This window comes from Anser anser (assembly GCF_964211835.1).
Source record: "Anser anser genome assembly, chromosome: 17".
Taxonomy (NCBI): Eukaryota; Metazoa; Chordata; class Aves; order Anseriformes; family Anatidae; genus Anser; species Anser anser.
The window spans coordinates 8,354,032-8,372,308 of record NC_139738.1 but is presented as its reverse complement, the minus strand read 5'-3'; the positions used below and the strand labels follow the sequence as shown (position 1 = coordinate 8,372,308).

Genomic DNA, 18,277 nt, shown 5'->3' with positions numbered 1-18,277 from the left:
CTTGTCTGGCTCCTGGTCCTGCTGGGCGGCGCGGTGCCGGCGCTGCCCCCGCTGCTGGCAGGCGCGGTGGGAACGGCGCGGGGGCAGCCACGGCCGAACCCCGCCGGGAGCACGGGGCCGGGCCGGGGCTGGCGGCGGGGACGGGCGCAGCGGCCCCGCGCCAGAGCAGCTGCAGCCAGCAGCCGCCAGCTCCGGCCGGCCTTGCGCCGAGCGGGACCTCGGCCCGCGGGCCCCGCACCCGCCGTCTCCCTGCCAAGGGGAGCAGCGGCTGTTTACAGCGGCGGGGAGCCGCCGGGGTCCCCCAGGCGCTTGTCCTGACTGGGACGGGGTCGTTTCTGTCCGGGTCTGGCTCGCAGCTGCTCGCGCCGCGGGAGCCTCCCCAGGGAGCCGAGCCGCAGATTTGCTCTGGTTTCCTCTGCTGCTCGGCGCAAGGTTTGACCTTCGCTTCCTTCCTCCACCCACACGCCCTCCGCTTTCCAGCCGCGGGCAGGCTCGCACGCGGCAGTTGTTCTCCAGCTTTTATTTCCAGAGAGTTCGGCCGGCAGGTTTCAAGTTCCATTTTTCCCTTCTACATTCCTCCCTCCCTCCCACACCTCATCAAGCGAGCGCAGAAAGGAAAAAAGAACACGGCTGAGATATCGTTTCCCCGTGGTGATGAGTAAAAAATAAATACCAGAACACTCCCTGTGTCTCAGGGCTGGGTTTTGGGGAGAACCGGGCCCAGCTTTGTTGCGCTCTCTGGAGATTTGATCGGTGGCTTCCTCCCAGCCTGGCCCGAGGGGACGGCCCGGCCCCGCTGCCCTCTCCAGGGTTGTTTCCTCATCATGGTTGGGATCTCAGGGGTGTAAACGTGCCACAATTACACCCTGGCAATAAATCACTGTGTACAGTGGGAACGTGTCGGCTGCGTGAGCATCACCTTGATTCACGTCCCAGCTGCCGCCCCGGGGCTATGCACTGGGGGCAGCCCGGGAGCCGTCTGGGGAGGGTTTTTGGGTCGAATCCCCCAGGAAAGGGGGAAGGCAGCCTCTGGAGTGGAGTTGTTGTTCTTCTGGCTGTGGCCGGGGATTCGCCCAGCGCCGCAGGGACCAGGGCGCGGGCAGGGCACGGGCAGGGCAGCTTGGAGCCCAGCCTGGGCTCTCCTGAAGCTGAGAGCTTCCCTCTGCGGGAGCTCAACTATTTTCTTTTCTAAACAGGCTCTGCCGCAGCTGGGAAAACACTTGAAGGGGATGAGTGGTGGCGTTTCTCTCTCCAGGGGCTGCAGCGTCGCGCCTGCCGGGCTGGGTTCGGCTTCCGCTGCTGCCGCTTTCCCCAGGAAGAGCTAAGGAAGGTGGGGAGACGAGACACCCCGGTGCTGGCACCCGAGAGGGAGGGAGAGGAGAGCTTTACTGCGCGTTCGGTGGAGTGTAAGGCCGGAGCAGTCCTCGCCAGGGCGGCCGCCGCTTCGCCCTTAGGCTTTGCAGCTCCAGATGGCAAAGGGGGAGAAGATGTAGGACGCCGACCAGGCGAGGTAGTACATGGAAGCGACCGTCGTGGGCAAGAGCAGCACAGCCACAATGCCTGCGAGAGGGAACCATCAGCACCCAGAGCAGAGCAGCACGTTTGTGCCTTCCTGCGGCGGCGCTGGGTGGCAGACCTCAACCGGCCTTATTGCCCGGATCGGTGCCGGGCTCCCCTGTCCTTACCTCCAGCGTAGATCACCTTCTTCCAGAGCTGGGACTCCAGCACCTTGTCGTGGGGGTAGAAGCCCTGGTCGACCATGAAGAGGATCATGACGATGGCAGTGACGCGCAGCAGCGTGACGTTGCCGCCCGTCAGCAGGAAGATGCTCACCAGCAGCGAGGAGGCGTAGGGGCAGGGCAAGCCCCGGTAGGTGAAGGGGATCTCTGCGGGGTGCGACACGCTCAGCCGGGTGCCAAACGGGGGGCAGCCGCCCCGTGGAGCGCCGCCGCTCCCCAAAACCCCCGGCTCACCGCTGGAGAAGAAGCAGAGGCGAGTGAAGACGGCCAGCACGTAGGCGATGGCCAGCAGCCCGTCCAGCACACCCTGCGTCTGCAGCAGCAGCGCCGTGGCCAGCCCAAAGGAGGTGAAGTCGGCGAAATCATCCATCTTGGCACCTGCAGGCAGCGAGCGGGCGGCTGCCGGGGGGAGACAGCTCCTGGCACCCCCCGTTTGCACAGCCCCGGCCCCGGGTCGGTCACTCACCCAGCGCCGAGCAGGCGTTGAGCTGGCGGGCGACGGCTCCGTCGGCCAAATCGAGCAGAAAGCCCCCGAGGAGCAGCCAGCAGGAGTGGTGGTACTGCCTGGGGAGGTAGGGGGGAAGCGGTGAGCCCCATGGAGGTGCCGATTTAACCGGATTTACCCTTTTTTTTTTTGGCTGCTCCCCACCTGTTCAGGCTGCAGAGGATGGAGGAGAGCCCCATGATCAGGTTCGCCATGGAGAGCGCGTTGGCGGCATTTTTCCGGACAGACTCCAGTGCCTGCACCCGTCCCACCTGCTTGCTCAGGAACAGCTTCTTGGTGTACTGGAAGATACCTGCAAGCCACCGAGGCGCCGGTCAAGGGCTGAGCCCCTCGGTGGCAGCTTTCTGGCTGGGACTTATTTAAACACCCGAGGTAGCAGGTCGGTGCTCGGGGCCGAAGCCCCTCAGCCCCCTTCCAGCGTTGGGAAGGGGCCGGCGGAGGTTTTGGGGCGCTCCCCCCCGGCAGGAGCCTTCGCGGAGCGCCTTCCCCCTCCTCCTCCTCCCGGCTCGGCGCGGGTCACAACCGAAGCACCGCTCCCCAAACCGTTTTTGCACAGCTCAGTTTTTTTTTGCAAGCGCCGCAGGGGGAAGCCCCTGCCTCCGTCTGCCCGCAGGAGGCGAAAGAAAAAAGTGAAACGATAACAAAATAACAAAATAACAAAACAAAACCAAAACCAAGACCAAACCCAAGCTTAGAATAAAAGCCAACCCCAGTGTTAAGCTCTATTGATCTTATATACCTATAGGGCTACGCTTTAGAGAAAGTGTTAAGGGTCATGTCCTACTAGTGTGTTTTGCACCCTGCCTTTGCCGTGGTCCCAAAGCCAGGCAAGCTGGTGACATCCTTCATCTGAAAGAAAACAGCATGTCAGAGCACAACAAGAGCCACAACCGCTCGCCCCCCCGCCGCCGCAGCCCCCGCCGTCCCGCGGGGCTGAGACCAGGCCGGCTCGTGGCGGCCGGGCACGACGAGCCCCCCGGCCACCGGGCGCTGCTGCCTGCAGAAAGGAAGGAAATTTCCCATTCTCCGAGCTGGGCTGCGAGCGGGGCGGGGGTGCCGCACCGCCGACCTTTGGCCACCCCACCCTGGGCCGCGCCACCAGGGTTTCGGGCTGAGCCGAGCGGGCGGGGATGGAAAAACACCCCCAAAAAAGCCATCGGACGGTGCCCTGCAGGGGTAAATTTCGCCGCCCCTCCCGCCCCGTTTTTTCCCCACAAGAAACGGTGTTTTCGGGGGGACTGCGGTTGTGCATCGTGCCGTCCCCCCGTGCTGGGGCTGAGCCGGTGGGTGTGGGGTCTCTCCGTGCCCTGGGGAGGGGAGCACCCTTCATGGCGGCAAAAACGGGCAAAAAGCGGCGGTTTTGGTTCTGACCGAGGTGACAGCTTGTCTGAAGCAAAGCCCTCAGGTGGTGAATTCCTGTGCAAACCCCGTCCCGTCCCCGCACCGGGCAGGATCAGGCCCCGGGCAGGGTTAGTGGCACCGCCGCGCTCTGCCAGCATCACAATGCCCAGGCGTCACCACGGCACCCAAACTTGCCCGTTCTTGGCGTTCCCGGCCCCAAAAGCAAAGGGATGGGTGAGAGGGACGGCGGGGCCGGGGATCTGCCCCACATCCCGCCCAGCCCCGTGCTGCAGGCAGTGCTCTGCACAGCGATTTCTGTGGGAAAAAGGGCGGATTTGGCTCTTTCCATGCGGCGTTACGGGGGCCTGCTCCAGACGGGGAGTTCTCAGCGACGAGAAGGAGAGTTTTCCAAAGGGGGTGCAGGCTCGCCTTCTTGTTTTATTTAAGCTGCCTCTTTCTGCGATTTTCTGCCCCGATTTGAAGGGCCGAGCGAGCGGTGCCGCTGGCTGCCGGCCCGGTTCGCCGCTGCCCGCCCAGCCGAGCGTGACACCAGCCCCGCAGGCGAGCGTGGAGCAGCTCCGTGCCAGCACCTTAAAACCTGCTCTTATCCCCTTTTCCCCCCCAAACCACCCAGTGCCGGCGACCCCCGAGCAGCCTCACTCGGCCGACGACCACCACGAATCCCCGTTTCGTGTTAAACCACCAAAACCAGTGCTTCTTCAGGGGGAAGCCTTGTGCCGGGGGCAAGCGGTGTCGGGGCGTCGAGGCGGGACTTACCGACCGGCGGTGACACCATCCACATGGCCGCAGCACCGGGGGCGCCCCAGGGAGGGAAACTGAGGCAGGGGCGGCGGGGCCGGCGCTGGCCCCGTGTGGCAGCACCGCGTTATATAGGGATCGGCTTCGCCGGGAACCGGCTGAGTCACCGGGGGGGTGGGTCCGGCCAGAGGACACGGGGGTTTTCGGAGGCGGCTGGCACCGCCGGCGAGGGAGGAGCTGCCCAGGGGCCGAGCTGGCCGCGTGCCAGTGCCAGGCTCAAAGTGTCCACGCCAGCCTCAAAGGAGCCGTGCCAGGCTCGCAGCGCCTGTGCCAGGACCAAAGTTCCCAAGAGAGGCTCGCAGCGCGCGTGCCAGCCTTGCACCACCCCTGCCAGGCTTGCAGCACCCATGCCAGCCTTGAAGCACCCTCGTTGGCCTTGCAGCACCCATGCCAGCCTTGAAGCACCCTCGTTGGCCTTGCAGCACCCATGCCAGCCTTGAAGCACCCTCGTTGGCCTTGCAGCACCCATGCCAGCCTTGAAGCACCCTTGTTGGCCTTGCAGCACCCATGCCAGCCTTGAAGCACCCTTGTTGGCCTTGAAGCACCCATGCCAGCCTTGAAGCACTCACACCTGCCTTGAAGCACCCATGCCAGGCTCAGAGCTCCTGTTCCAAGCTTGCAGCACCCACACCAGGCTCGCAGCACCCATGCCAGGCTCACAGCACCCATGCCAGGCTCACAGCACCCACACCAGCCTCACAGCACCCATGCCAGGCTCGCAGCACCCACACCAGCCTCACAGCACCCATGCCAGGCTCACAGCACCCATGCCAGGCTCACAGCACCCACACCAGCCTCACAGCACCCATGCCAGGCTCACAGCACCCATGCCAGGCTCGCAGCACCCACACCAGCCTCACAGCACCCATGCCAGGCTCGCAGCACCCGCTCCAGGCTCACAGCACCCGCTCCAGGCTCGCAGCACCCATGTCAGGCTTACAGCACCCATGTCAGGCTCACAGCACCCATGTCAGGCTCACAGCACCCATGCCAGGCTTGCAGCACCCGCTCCGGGCTCAAGCCCCACCAGCCCCACCGCACTGGCACTGTGGTGCAGCCCCTGCCCCGTGTCCCCTCTGCCACCTGGGCCTGGCGCGTTGCCCCACGCAGTGTCCCCCTGCCTCGGGGGGATCGGGGCACCATGGTGCCCGCCCTTCTGGTAAGGAACCACCGGCTCAGCCCGCAGCCAGCACCCATCCTGTCCCCACCGTCCCTGGCCTCCTGAGGGCGTCACCGGTTGTGCAAGGATGTCACGAGCCGGGGCGGCCTCAGCAGCCGGAGCAAAGGGCCCGCGCGGGGACCAAAGGTCCCCCAGGCACAGCGACAAGGGCCAATAAAACCATACAGCCCCGCGGCGGGACAGGGACGGGGATTTTCCACCCGGCTCGGGGTGGCCCCATCCCCGTGGGGACACGGGGGTCCCCGCCGGGGGAAGCGGGGGGCCCATGTGTGCCGGCCGTGGCGGGGCCGCCGTCAAAGGGCCCTTTGTTCCCGGTCACGCGCCGCGGCTGGCCGTTGCGAGGCGACGGCTGGGCCGGGAGGGCAGGAGGCGGCGAGCGAGAGCCGGGTCCAGGGCCTCCGTCGTGGCCGCACGCCCGGGACGGGGCACCCGGAGGGGCCCATCCCCGTGGCGTTGGGGCATCTCGGGGTGCTCGTGCCCATAGTGCCTGGCTGTCTTTGAGAGCCTGTCCGTTTCCCCCCAGCTTCAGGGTGTTTCGGGGTGCCCATCACTGTGGCATCAGGGCACCCATGGGGTCCCATCACCGTGGCCTCAGGGTGCCATCAGGGAGGAGCCGATTCTCTTGGTGTCAGGGCACCTCGGGGTGCTCATCCCCGTACCACCCGGGTGTCTCTGGGTGCCCAGCAGGGCACCTGGGGGGCCCGGGGATGACACATGGCATCAGGGCCCCTTAGGGGGGGCTGTCCCTGGGACATCAGGGTCCTGCTGTGCACCCATCCCTGTGGCATCAGGGTGTCGCTGGGTGCCCATCGCCACGGCATCAGGGCACCTTGGGGGCCCATCATCGTGCTGTCAGGGCACCTTGAGGAGTACGGGGACAGCTTCCCCATGGCACAAGGGAGGCCTCAGGGGGGCCCAGCCCCGTGGCCTCAGGGTGCCTTGGGGAGGAGGATGGAGCCCATCCTCGTGGCACCGGGGCACCTCATGGTGCTCATGGCATCAGGGTGCCATGGGACAGGGGGTCCTTGCCCTGTGGGTGTCACTGCATCTCAGGGGACCCATCAGCATAGCTTCAGGGCACCCCGGGGTGCTTGTCCCCATAGTGCCTGGGTGTCTCCGGGCTCCCTCTGGGCCCATCCCTGTGGTATCTGGGTGTCTCTGGGTGCCCATCCCCGCGGCACCCAGGCACAGCCACGGGTGCAGCCGCGCTCCCCGCGCCCGCTCTGCCAGTGCCATCTGCTGGCAAAGGCGGCCGCTTTTGCCAGGCGCCCGCACGTGCCCGGCTGCACACCCGTGTGTGCACACCCGCTCCCCCTCAGCACACGGGACACGCGAGGTGCCAGCTCTGCGGGTTTATTTGCCCTCTGCGATGCCGGGAGGTTGCTGCTGCCCTGCTCAGTTGTTGTTCATGGTCTGGAAGAGAGAAGTGGCTGAGGGGGGTGCGACACCCCGGTGCCCTGATACCCCAGCACCCCGGCATCCCCGCACCCCAATGTCCCAGCACCCTGGTACCTGGGCTCCCCGACAGCCCAGCACCCTGGCACTGCAACGTCCCAGCACCCCGGTGCCCTGGCACCCTGACATCTGAATATTCTGACACCCCAGCACCCCAACACTATGGTACCCCAGCACCTCGACATCCCAGCCCCATGGTACGCTGGCACCCCAACACCCCGGCACCCCAACACCCAGCATTATGGCACCCCAGCAACCTGGTACCCCAACACCACAGCATCCCAGCATCCTGGCACTCTGGCATGCCAGCACCCTGGCACCCCATTACCCCAGCACCCCATTGTCCCAGCACCCTGGCACCCACCTCGGCGATCCAGTCCTCGAAGGCGGAGACGCGGGTGAAGACAGTGGGCTTCTTCGGGGTGTCGCAGCCCAGTCCCGAGACGAAGCTGGCGATGCCGTGCACCTCCCAGTGCCCATCGGCAGCCTGGCAGTTCAGGGGGCCGCCCGAGTCGCCCTGGGGATGGGGTCGGGGTCAGGCTGGGGTTGGGGTGCCCCGGCTCCCCCAGCACGACGCAGCCCGGATCGGCACTCACGTTGCAGCCGGCCTTCTCGGCTCCGCCGGCGCAGATCATGGTGGTGCGGATGGCCAGGCTGCCCCACCAGTCGGGCTGCGTGCAGTGCTCGTGGTCCACCACGGGCATCAGCGCCTCCTGCAGCCGGTCTGGCAGCGGGCCCCCAGCTGCCAATGGGGTGGGGGCTTAGGGACCCAGACGGACAGCCCTGTGCCTGGCATCCTGCCCGCCAGCCCCATCCATCCCACGTCCATCCAGCATCCACACACCACCCGTCCATCATCCGTCTATCCATCATCCATCTATCCATTCTTCCATCCATCCCACATCCATCCATCCATCCATCCATCCATCCATCCATCCATCCATCCATCCAAACATCTGTCCATCATCCATCAATCCTTCCAACGAGCCCCCATCCCTCCCTCCCACGTCCTTCCCTCCATCCCATCCTTCCCCCCTTCCATCCCTCCATCCCTCCTTCCATTCCCCCATCCCTGTCTCTCCACGCCTCCCTTCTTTCCGCCACCCATCCCTCCTTTCCTCCATCTCTCCATCCCGCATCCTCCCCCCCGTCCCTCCCTCTCCCTCCCCGGGGAGCAGCCGGGCGCTGTCCCCACGCCGCGGGGACGCACTGGACAGACGTCCCCAGCCGCTCAGGTAGCAGGGGTAGCCGTCGGGCAGGATGGTGCCCGCGGGCGGCAGCTGCCCCGTCTGCACTTGGTTGTTGAGCACCGCGTTGTGCCGCAGCTTCATCAGGGCGATGTCGTTGCTGCCACGTGGGGACACACACGTGTCATGGGGGCTCTGCGTGGGGACAGCATCCCCCCGCGCCGCCGGGCCCCGGCTCACCCGCAGGCCACACATGAGCTTCTCCACTTAGGGTGCACGAAGATGTCGGAGGTGGCGACGGGGATGCGCTGCTCGGGGCCCTCGGCGGAGCTCATGTCGTACTCACCCAGCACCACCTCGTAGGTGAGCGTGGAGCTGCCCATGGGGACGCAGCCCTCAGGGGACGCCACGCTGGGTGGCACCGGGGGCGCCCCAGGGGACAGAGGCTGCAGCCCTCCTGCACCCATCCCTGCAGCCTGCACTCCTTCTGTGCGCCCACGTGGCACCCTCCTTGCACCCATCCTGCATAGCCCATCACCCCCATGCCTGTCCTCCGTGTGTCCTGGACCTCCTGCGTGCACCCACCCTGCACCCCTCCTGCACCCTGCACCCCTTCCGTGCACCCATCCTGCACCTCGCACCCCCTGCACCCATCCTGCTCCCTGCACCTCTTCCGTGCACCCGTCCTCCCACCCTGCACCCCACATCCCCTCCATGCACCTATCCCTGCATCCAGCATCATCCTTACCCCACCCAGCACCCCTCCTGCACCCTGCACCCATTCCATGCACCCACCCTGCACCATGCAGCCCCCCTGCACCCATCCTGCACCCCGTACCCCTTCCGTGCACCCACCCCGCCCCCCCTGCACCCATCCTGCGCCCCGCTCACGAGATGCAGTGCGCGGCCGTCATCACCCAGTCGGGCGCGATGAGGGTGCCCCCGCAGGTGTGGCGGAAGGTGCCGTCGCGCTCATACTGCAGCGAGATCTGCGGCGGGGACGCGGGCACACGGGGTGGGAGGGCGCCGTGTCACCCACTGACTGTCCCCGCCACGTCCCCGTCCCCGTCCCCGTGCCGCTCACCTGCCAGGGCCAGCTGTAGGGCACCGCGTCCTCCCCGTTCACCACCCGCGACTGCGGCTCTTTCGGCAGCACCGCGGCCTGGCAGCCTGAGAGGCAGGGTGCCGGTCACCCCGGGGTGCCGGGACCCCCAAATTGGGGATGCCGGAGGGGTTTGAGGACAGCTTACCGCCAGCCACCAGCAGCAGGGGGACGAGGAGCGTCAGCATCATGATCACGGCTCGGCGAGGGCCCACGGGGCGGTCGCCAGCCTTAAATCTCCCCCCTTATCAGGGCACCCCCCGCCCCAAGGACACCCCTGGGAAGGGGCAGCCGGCACCCAGCTGGGTGCTGCCAGGGGGTGCGGGGTTCCCCTGCGGGGTGGGGGGGGGTGCCGGGACCCCTCCCTGTGGTCACACTGTGGGGGGCACCCCACGGGCATGGCTGAGGGGGTCCCGGCGCCCTGCGTGGGGCACCCTGGGGTGCCAGCCCCCCTGGGAGCCACGCAGGTGTGGGGGCCGGGGGTTAACCATTAACACCTGGCCTTGGCTGTGGGGGCTGGGGGGGGGGGCACATGGCCACCAGCACCCGTCCAACCAGGCCTGCGTGGGTGCGGCTGGGGGCTGTGTGTCCCCATATGGCCCCCCCATGGACTCAGTGCCATATATACCACATACACCCCCCCGGCCCCACAGCCCCCCTCCCATAGCAGCTCTGCCTCCCGTAGCCCCATACCCCTCGTGCTCCTGGTGCCCCCAGCCCCCTTATAACCCCTATACTCCCCCAGGTCCCTTGTCCCCTCCAATGTCCCCATACCGCCAGGTATCCACCATGGACCCTACAGCCCCTGTGCTCCCCAGGGCTCCTCTGCCCCCGTAGCCCCCGTGCCCCTGGTGCCCCCAGCCCCCCAGTTACCCCCTGTGCTCCCCATAGCCCTGGTGTTCCCCCATAGCTCCCATACATCCCCAACACCATTAGTGCCCCCAGACACCCTATATCCCTGTGCTCCTTATAGTCCCTATATGCCATCATAAACCCCATACCCCCACATACCTGGTGCCCCCCCATAGCTCCTGTGAACAACTGTGTCCCCCAGAGTCCCTGTGTCCCCTACAGTCCCCATATCCTTTATGCACCTGGCACCCCATAGCTTCTATATGCCCTGTACTCCCATAGCCCCTGTGCCCCCCATACCCTCATGTCCTGGTCCCCCTAGAGCCCCAAAGCCCCCCTGCTCCCCAAGCCCCCCCCCCCCGCCCCAATATGCTCCATACTGCCCAACGCCCCTGCTCCTGCACATGGCCCCCATCACCCCCATAACCCCCATAGACGCCCGTGCCCCTGTCCCAGCCTGGGGCTGACCCAGCGCCACCACCCTGTGCTGGGGGCTGTGGGGTCCCCTGGTGGCGCTGGGTGTCCCCATGGGCCCGCCTGTGTCACCTGGGTGTCGCTGTGGGCACGTCACACAGCAGCAGCCCCGTGCGCACGTGTGTCCCCGAGCGTGTGCCTGGGTGTCCCCACAGCCCCCCGTGTCCCTGTGTGCGCCCCACGTCCTCACAGCGTCCCCACACGTCCCCACGGGCGTGCACAGCGGTGCCCCCGCGGTCCCCACGCACCCCCGTGTCCCCGTGGGTGCGCACAGAGGTGCTGCCGTGTGGCTGCGTGTGGCTGCACAGGAGGTGCTCCACATGTCCCCACGGTGTCCCTACGTATCCCCACGGTGTCCCTACGTGTCCCCGTGTCCCTGTGCCAACGCACGGAGGTGCCCCCGAGCTGTCCCCGCACACCCCATGTCTCTGTGCACCAAAGGGTCCCCAGCGTGTCCCCAGGTGTTGTCACGCGTGCACGGGAGGTGCTCCCCACGTCCCCACGCCGTCCCCACGCTGTCCCCACGCCCTCCCGTGGGCATGCACGGAGGTGCCCCCACGCTGTCCCCGCACCCCCCCCGTGTCTCCGCGCACCGAAGTGCTCCCGGGGTGTCCCCAGGTGTTGCCACGCGCCCGCACGGGACCTGCTCCCCGCGTCCCCGCGCTGTCCCCGCGCGTCCCCACGTCCCCGTGGCCAGGCACAGAGGCGCCCCACGCCACTCCCCCCCCCCCCTCCCCCGGTGTCCCCGTGCAGCCCCCCGGGTGTCCCCAGCTGTCCCCGTGCCCCCCACGTCCCCACGCGCCCCCGCGTGCGCGCGCGGCGCTGCCCCGGTCCCCCCCCCCCCCACCAACGAGCCCCGTGGGCGCGTGCCCCGGTCCCCTCCGTGGGCGCGTGCCCCGGCGGCCCCGCCCAGCAAGCGGGGCGGGCCCGGGGCCGGGGCCGGGACCGGGGCGGCGGCGCGGAGCGGGACGGAGCGGGACGGAGCGGAGCGGGGCGATGGGGCCGCCGGTGCCCGCCGCGCTGGGCGCCCTGCTGCTGCTCGGTGCCCTCGGAGTGAGTCTGGGGGCGGCGGGGAGCGGGGCCGGGTGGGAGCGGGGGGGGGGGGATCCCCCCCCACACACCGTGTACCGGGTCCGGGGGTGGGGGTCCCCCCCCGTGCCCTGTCCCGTGGAGGAATTCCGGTTTCCCCCCCCGTCCCCCCCCGCCGTGCGCCGTGCCCCCCTCGGCTGGGGCCGCCGTCCTCACCGCCCCGTCCCGCGGAGGAGTTGGGGGACCCCCCCCCGGCCCCCGCACCCCACGCGCAACCGGGGACGTGGGGGAGACGCTGCAACGCTGGGGGGGGGGGGGCAGCCTGCCCTGACCCCTGCGGCACCGGGGTTCCCCGTGGACCAGGGGGAGTTGGGGTCCCCCCGGGGGCTGTGGGGTCCCCCTGCCCCATCCCTGGCCCCGTCAGGGAGCCGGGGTCACCCACGGAGTGGGGACACGTGGGGTCCTCGTGCCTTGTCCCCGAGGGAACTGGGGTCTCCCGTGGACAGGGGGGGATTGGAGACGGGGGCCCCCACCGCCCTGCCCCGTCCCGTCTGGGAATTGGGGTCCCCCGGCCTTTGGGGTCCCCACCATCCCCCAAAGCAAACAGGGGGTCAGGCCATGACCCCGTGGGACCCCATAAGTCCCATGGAGGACACGTGTGGGGGCGCACCCTGCTTTTGGGGTGCTGCGCCCCCCCAGGCCCCCCCATCCCCCTCTCCCGCCCTGGCTAAATTTAAAGGGTGACAGGCAGCACCGGGCAGCCTGTAAAAATAGCGCTCCCGAAATACCCCCGGGGGCTGGGGGGGCCACCAGCCATGGGGGGGTTACCTGGGGGGGGTCCCTTGGGTACCCCCAGGGGGTTCAGGGTGCAGGCTGGGGCTGCTGTGATAGGGCTGGGCCTGGTCCCCAAATCTGGGGGGGGTCCCAAAGCGTGGAGCTGGGGGGGTTCCACCGGGTGCTGTGGGGCCCCCACCCGTGCCGGGGGGGGGCAGCCGGGTGGTTTGGGGCTGGGACGCTGCCCGGGGCGGAGAACAGAGGGGCCTTTCTGCTCTGGGCCATGCTGGCAGGGCCGTGCCCCCCCCCCCGCCTCCACAGGGCAGAGGGGTGACAAGGCTGGGGGGGGGACGGGGACTCCGGCTTTGCACCCCCCTAGCCCCGCTGCCACTGTGCGGGCAAGGGGGGTCTGGGGACAGCGGTGGCACCCTGATAGGGGGGGCACCAAGCATGCCTGGGACACCCAGGAATGTGCCAGGGTGGGGGTGTGGGGGGGGGCACCAGCCCTATGGCACCACGGCGTCAGGGCCAGCCCCCCCCACCCCGTTAGGGGGGGGTTTGGGGGCTTGGGGGTGCCCCCCCCCAAAGTGTCCCGCACCGGGAAGGGTTAAGGCGGGCGCGGGGAGAGGTCAGGGCAGGAATGTGTGATAGCATCGGGCCTGGGGGCAGGGGCGGGCGGGGGGGGGCGCGGCGGGGCACGCACACGCGTGTGCACGCACAGACACACGCGTGTGCCCCCCGGCTGCGTGCACGCCGTGCCACGGGGCGGGGGGGGGGGGGGGGGGAGGCTGGCACCCACCCACATGGCTTGCGCGCACCCCCGTGCCGTGCCACGCTCGCACACTTGGGCTCGCACAGGAATCTGCGTGCGCTTGCACGCCCGTGCGTGAGTGTGAGCCTGAGCGTGCTTTGAGGGACGGCTCTGCACGTGTGGGGCCTTCAGCCTCGCGCCACCCTGCTGGGGACCCCCGGGGACCCCCCCAGGCGCCGCCGCCGCCGCACGTGGCCCCGCGCACTCCGGGCGCGCTTCGCCCCTGCCCCGTCACCGGCTCCTGCCGCGGCCGAACTCTCCCATCGCCAAAGATGGCCTGGCCAGGAGGAGGCCGGGGAGGAGGAGGAGGAGGAGGAGGAGGAGGCCGCCCGCCTGCCTGGGTCGGCCGCCAGCCCGGCGTGCCAGCGCGCCCGGTCCCCTCGCATTCCCTCTGCCCCGAAACGCGGCCATTCGGGATAAATTAGGCAATGCGGAGCGGGGAGGAATGTGCCCGGGGGGGGGCACCCTGCTTCCCCCCCCCCCCCCGCCTAGCTCCCCCTCTCCTCCAGCGGGGTTCGGGCCCCCCCCAGCCAACACTCCCACCCTGCAGCTGTTTTTGCCCCCAAATCACTGGGGGGGGGGGGGGTCAGGGGGGGTCAGGCAGCTGCTGGCGTCCCCGGGGGCGTCCCCGCCAGCTGCGGCGGCACGGGGGGGTGCACCCCCTCCACCCCCCCCCCCCCCAGCCCACAGGCACTCAGCACCGCAGCCGGGTGCCCTTGGCCGGGGAGGCCGGCAGGCGGAGGAAGCTGGGGGGGGGAACACCTTTTGGCTTGGAGAGCTCCGGCCTTGGGGAAACAATGGGGCTGGGGGGGGGCGGCTATTAATAACCCCCCCGGTTATTATTCCTGGCCCCTCCACGGCCGGGGCTTCCTGCGTGCCGGGGCGGTGCGTCACCCCGCGCTTCCTCCTCTTCCTCGCCCGGACGCCGCGGTGCAAAGGGGGGGGGCACATCCATAGGGTGGGGGGGTGGATTTATAGGGGGGGGCCCTCTGCGGTTCGGGGCGTCGAGCGAAGCCGCACGTGGCGCCGGCGGACGTGACAGCGGGGTGGTGCTTCCTCCTCTTCCTCCTCCTCCTCCTCCTCCTCCAGCCGGTGCTGCGGAGCCAGGGGCCCCCGCGCCCCATTTCCCCTGTCCCAACGGAGCCTGGGGCAGGATTTGGGCCAGCGAGTGGAAAATGTGAGCGGCGGTGTCCGGCCAGGCGCTCTGCCCCGCCGGGTGAGCCGGGCGCCCGGGTGCCGCGGCCGGGGCCGCTTCCGGTAACCCGAGATGGGCCCGGGCCCCCCCCGCACCCCCCGCGCCCCGCTGGCGCCCGGCCCCGCCACCGAACAGCTGGGCTGGGGCGGCCGGGGGGGGCTCCGTGCCCGCCAGGCCCCGCTGCGTGGGGGCGGTGGTGGCAGAGCACCCGCAAGCTCAGTGCATGCGTGGGGAGCAGCGGCAGAGCACCCTGACACCTGCAGCGTGTTTGGGGGTGCGGGGGGGGGTGATGGCAGAGCACCCACCCCCTCGGTGCATGTGTGGCAGTGGAGCACCCCCAAGCTCGGTGCGTGCATGGGGGCACCAGCAGAGCACCCCCACACACTCAGTGCATGCAATGGGGGCACCAGCAGAGCACCCACAAGCTCAGTGCATGCATGGGGGCACCAGCAGTGTACCCCCCCCTCAGTGCGTGTGTGAGGAGCAGCAGCAGAGCACCCGCAGGCTTGGTGCATGCGTGGGGGGCACCAGCAGAGCACCCCCGCACTCAGTGCATGCAATGGAGGCACCAGCAAAGCACCCACAAGCACCGTGCATGCATGGGGGGGGCACCAGCAGAGCACCCCCAAACTCCATGCATCCATGGGGGGGGGGAGGGGGGCACCAGCAGAGCACCCCCAAACTCCATGCATGCACGGGGGGGGAGCAGCAACAGAGCACTCACCAGCTCAGTGCATGCCTGGGGGACCTCCCCTTGTGCCTCAGTTTCCCCCATTGCACCCCCTATGCCATAGCAGCCAAGGCCAGCAGTGGCACCTGCGGGGCATCCCCTCCCGCAGCTGGGTTATTTTGGGGTGCCCGCCGTCTGCGCGGTGGGGGGGGGGACGCCACGATTCCGATTCCCACCCATTGTGCGGGCGAGTGGGTAAATCCCCCTGGGCTCCGCGCCGGCCCCCAGCGCCTGCTTAATCCGCCCGCGCTTGTTTGCACAGCAAAGTGCTGCCCCGACGGATTCCTCCTCGCCAGCCTGCATGGGCGCCAGTGGGGGGGGGGGGGAGGGCGGCCCTCATCCCCCCCCCGGCACCGTGGGCACCGCGCTGGGTGCTGGGGGCACCCAAGGGGGCAGCCGGCAGGGTGCTGGTGCCCATGCGCGTGTGCACACAGGGGCGTTGCAGTTGCAGGGTGTGGGTGCATGGTGCTGTGTCGCTGTGCACGCGTGTCCCCGTGTCGGTGCGTGCACGAGGTTGTGCAAATGCACATGCAAGCAGCCCTGTGTCAGTGCACACACGTGTCCCCATGTCGGTGCGCACACATGTCCTTGTGTTGGTGTGCTCATGTGTCCCTGTGTCACTGCGCACATGTCCCTGTGTCCGTGCACACGTGTCCTTGTGTCCCTGCACTCGTGTAGCAGTGTGAGGGCGTGCACATAGCACCATGTTGCTGTGCACGCGTGTCCCCGTGTCAGCACAAATGCACACGCAGACACCCCTGTGTTGCTGTGCACACACATCCCGGTGTCGGCACACGCGTGGCAGTGCAAGTGCGTGTACGTGCCCCATGTCGCTGCACTTGTGGTGGTGCAAATGCACACGCAGACATCCCCGTGTCGCCATGCACACGTGTCCTTGTGTCAGTGTGCACGTGCAGCAGCGCAGATGCACTCGCGTGGCACCACGCTGCCGTGCACACACATGCACGAGCCGGCACGCGCACGCAGCGGTGAGGATGCATGTTCCCGGCCACACGCCGCCGTGCACGGAGCACTCACCCCCGTGTCAGCGCACGCACGGCGGTGAAAGCGCCTGTGCACGGCCCCCTGCCGCGGTGCACACGCGTCCCCCCGCCGCGCACCACCCGGGTGCAGCTGCACACGCGTGTGTCCCCACGCTGGGGCCACGCTGGGTGCAGGAATGCGGTGGGTGGGCGGCGGGGGGGGGGGGGGGGCGAGATGAGCTCATTCCCCCCCCCGCCCCCCCCCAGCCGCGTCGGCCGTGACTCCACCGCCCAGCTATGCAGCCCCGGCCCTCCCAGCAGCCCCGGGGCGGGGGAGCCCCAGTGACGTGGCCCGGCGGTGACGGCCGTGTCCCCCCCCCCCCCCTCCAGGTGACCCACGGTGCCAGGGGCTTGGCCGAGACCACGTTCCCCGAGGACACGGTGGCCGACCGCGTCGGGGGCGCGCGGGGGCGGCGGTACTACGCCCAGCTCTCCGATGACGAGGACCTGCTGGCAGATGAGGCGTCCGGGGGTAACGTGGCACGGGGTGGCACCGGGGGACGCACACACACACGCGGGGCCGCGTGGTCCCTGCGTGCCCCCGAGGGCTCACAGTGTTGCTCTCGCAGATGGCAGCGGGGAGTACGGCAGCGGTGACATCCAGCTGGTGGCCAGGGGCCCCCCGGCGCCCGGCGTCGGGCTGGCACCCACCGGTAAGGGGACGCCGCTGGGTGGCACCGGCGCCCGCGGGACACCGCGCTCCTCCACGCTGCGCTCAAGCTCTGTCTCTTCTCCATCCTCTCTGCTCTCCTTCCTCCTCCTCCTCCTCCTCGGCGGGCAGCGCCCGTGCCCCCGCCGGCGGGCATGGTGGTGGCCGAGCCCGAGGATGACCCCCCGCTGAGTAAGTGCCACTTCTCGTGACCCCCCCCGGCGCCTTCCGACTCTTTCCCAGTGCTGTGGGCTGGTTTCCTTCAGTGGCGGGGGGCTGGCTGGTGCGGGGGGGTGCTGCTGGGGACGGGGGTACCTGGGGGGTATTTTCAGGGGCGCCAACACCCTCTTCCTCCCCCGCAGTTTATTTTCGGGCGCTGGTGAACTTCACCCACAGCATCGACTACAGTCCCCGGCTGGAGGATGCCAACTCGGAGGAGTTTCGGGAGGTCTCGGAGGCCGTGGTGGATACTGTGAGTGGGGGGCACCAGGGGGCACCCCCAGCCCGGGTTTTGGTGGGGGGCACCCAAGGGTGCGCCCTCACCCCCGTGCTTCCCCTCCATCAGCTGGAGTCAGAGTATTACAAGATCCCCGGGGACCAAATGGTCAACGTGGTGTTCATCAAGTGAGTGGGGGCACGGGGGGCAGCAGGGAGGTTTGGGGGTGCAGGGGAGGTTTGGGGAGGACGAGAAGATTTGGGGGTGGTGGGGAGGCTTGGGGTGCAGGGGAGGCTCAGGGTGCAGGGGAGGCTCAGGAGGGATGGGAAGGTTTGAGGTGCAGGGGAAGTTTGGTGGGATATGGGGAGGTTGGGGGACATGGGGATATTTGGGGTGCAGGGGAGGTTTGGGTGGGTGGAGAGGTTTTGGGGTGCAGGAAAGTTTGGGGTCACAGGGAGGTCTGTGGATGAGATGCTTTGGGGAGTGCAGAGGAGGTTTGGGGGCAGGAGAAGTTCTGGGGTGCAAGGGAGGTACAGGGTGCAGCGGAGGTTTTGGGGGAGCAGGAAGTTTTGGGGGTGCAGGGAGTTGGGGTGGGGGGCTTTGGGGCGCTGACCCCCTGCCCTCAGGGAGCTGGAGGGCAGCGTCTTCGTGGAGCTGGACGTGGGCTCGGAGGGCAACGGGGACGAGGCGCAGATCGGGGCCGTGCTGCGGGACGTGGTGGCTGCCGGCTCCATCGCCTCCTTCGTCACCTCGCCCGTCGGCTTCCAGTTCCGGCGCCTGGGGGCCGGTGAGCACCGGGGGGGCACAGAACACCCCCCCCCCCCCCATACCCCAACTGTGGGGCCACTGGGGACTGCACGGGGTCCTGCGTGCCAGCACGCCTTGAGCCCCCCATTTTTTGCCGTTCACGTTGTGACATCTGAGGGCGGGTGACGGGGGGGGGACAGGACGCAGGA

At 68.7% G+C, this 18,277-nt stretch overlaps 3 protein-coding genes across 10 annotated transcripts in view; 1 reads left to right on the top strand and 2 right to left on the bottom strand.

Annotated features, from left to right (window-relative positions):
* Nucleotides 1-505: 505 nt before the first annotated feature.
* Nucleotides 506-4,669, bottom strand: TMEM269 (transmembrane protein 269). 6 transcript variants are annotated; one of them, XM_083802686.1, is made up of 6 exons: nt 3,029-4,669; nt 2,389-2,536; nt 2,206-2,303; nt 1,974-2,117; nt 1,686-1,886; nt 506-1,560 (listed from the first exon to the last, which is right to left on the bottom strand). In XM_083802686.1, exons 1-6 carry the CDS (start codon nt 3,084-3,086, stop codon nt 1,451-1,453), a joined length of 759 nt encoding a protein of 252 aa, XP_083658812.1. In that variant the 5' UTR covers nt 3,087-4,669; the 3' UTR covers nt 506-1,450. The 6 variants fall into 6 exon arrangements, with proteins under 6 accessions (XP_083658812.1, XP_083658810.1, XP_083658813.1 ...); XM_083802684.1 differs by having other exon boundaries at nt 1,686-2,117; nt 3,029-3,093; nt 4,363-4,669; XM_083802687.1 differs by having other exon boundaries at nt 4,363-4,669.
* Nucleotides 4,670-6,921: 2,252 nt separating this feature from the next.
* Nucleotides 6,922-10,177, bottom strand: CELA3B (chymotrypsin like elastase 3B). The gene is made up of 8 exons (XM_083802689.1): nt 9,477-10,177; nt 9,311-9,396; nt 9,118-9,215; nt 8,467-8,601; nt 8,250-8,386; nt 7,636-7,781; nt 7,404-7,556; nt 6,922-6,997 (listed from the first exon to the last, which is right to left on the bottom strand). The coding sequence occupies exons 1-8, from the start codon at nt 9,517-9,519 to the stop codon at nt 6,980-6,982; spliced, it is 816 nt and encodes a 271-aa protein (XP_083658815.1). The 5' UTR covers nt 9,520-10,177; the 3' UTR covers nt 6,922-6,979.
* Nucleotides 10,178-11,578: 1,401 nt separating this feature from the next.
* HSPG2 (heparan sulfate proteoglycan 2) overlaps nt 11,579-18,277 on the top strand; it is a 36,643-nt gene continuing 29,944 nt past the window's right edge. For all 3 annotated transcript variants that reach the window (XM_083802547.1, XM_083802548.1, XM_083802546.1), the window contains exons 1-6: nt 11,579-11,707; nt 16,567-16,708; nt 16,806-16,889; nt 17,248-17,357; nt 17,451-17,509; nt 17,948-18,108. In XM_083802547.1, the coding sequence (XP_083658673.1) occupies nt 11,651-11,707; nt 16,567-16,708; nt 16,806-16,889; nt 17,248-17,357; nt 17,451-17,509; nt 17,948-18,108 (613 nt within the window). In that variant the 5' untranslated portion in view covers nt 11,579-11,650. The remainder of the gene's footprint in view (nt 11,708-16,566; nt 16,709-16,805; nt 16,890-17,247; nt 17,358-17,450; nt 17,510-17,947; nt 18,109-18,277) is intronic.

Coding starts and splice junctions, on each gene's coding strand:
- TMEM269 (XM_083802683.1), bottom strand. CDS start 3,086: ATGTCACCAGCTTGCCTGGCTTTGGGACCACGGCAAAGGCAGGGTGCA. Junction 2,304..2,388: donor ATCCTCTGCAGCCTGAACAG/GTGGGGAGCAGC, acceptor CTACCTCCCCAG/GCAGTACCACCACTCCTGCT. Junction 1,561..1,685: donor GAAGGTGATCTACGCTGGAG/GTAAGGACAGGG, acceptor TCCCTCTCGCAG/GCATTGTGGCTGTGCTGCTC.
- CELA3B (XM_083802689.1), bottom strand. CDS start 9,519: ATGATGCTGACGCTCCTCGTCCCCCTGCTGCTGGTGGCTGGCG. Junction 9,216..9,310: donor CCTACAGCTGGCCCTGGCAG/GTGAGCGGCACG, acceptor TCCCCGCCGCAG/ATCTCGCTGCAGTATGAGCG. Junction 8,387..8,466: donor AGCTCATGTGTGGCCTGCGG/GTGAGCCGGGGC, acceptor CCCACGTGGCAG/CAACGACATCGCCCTGATGA.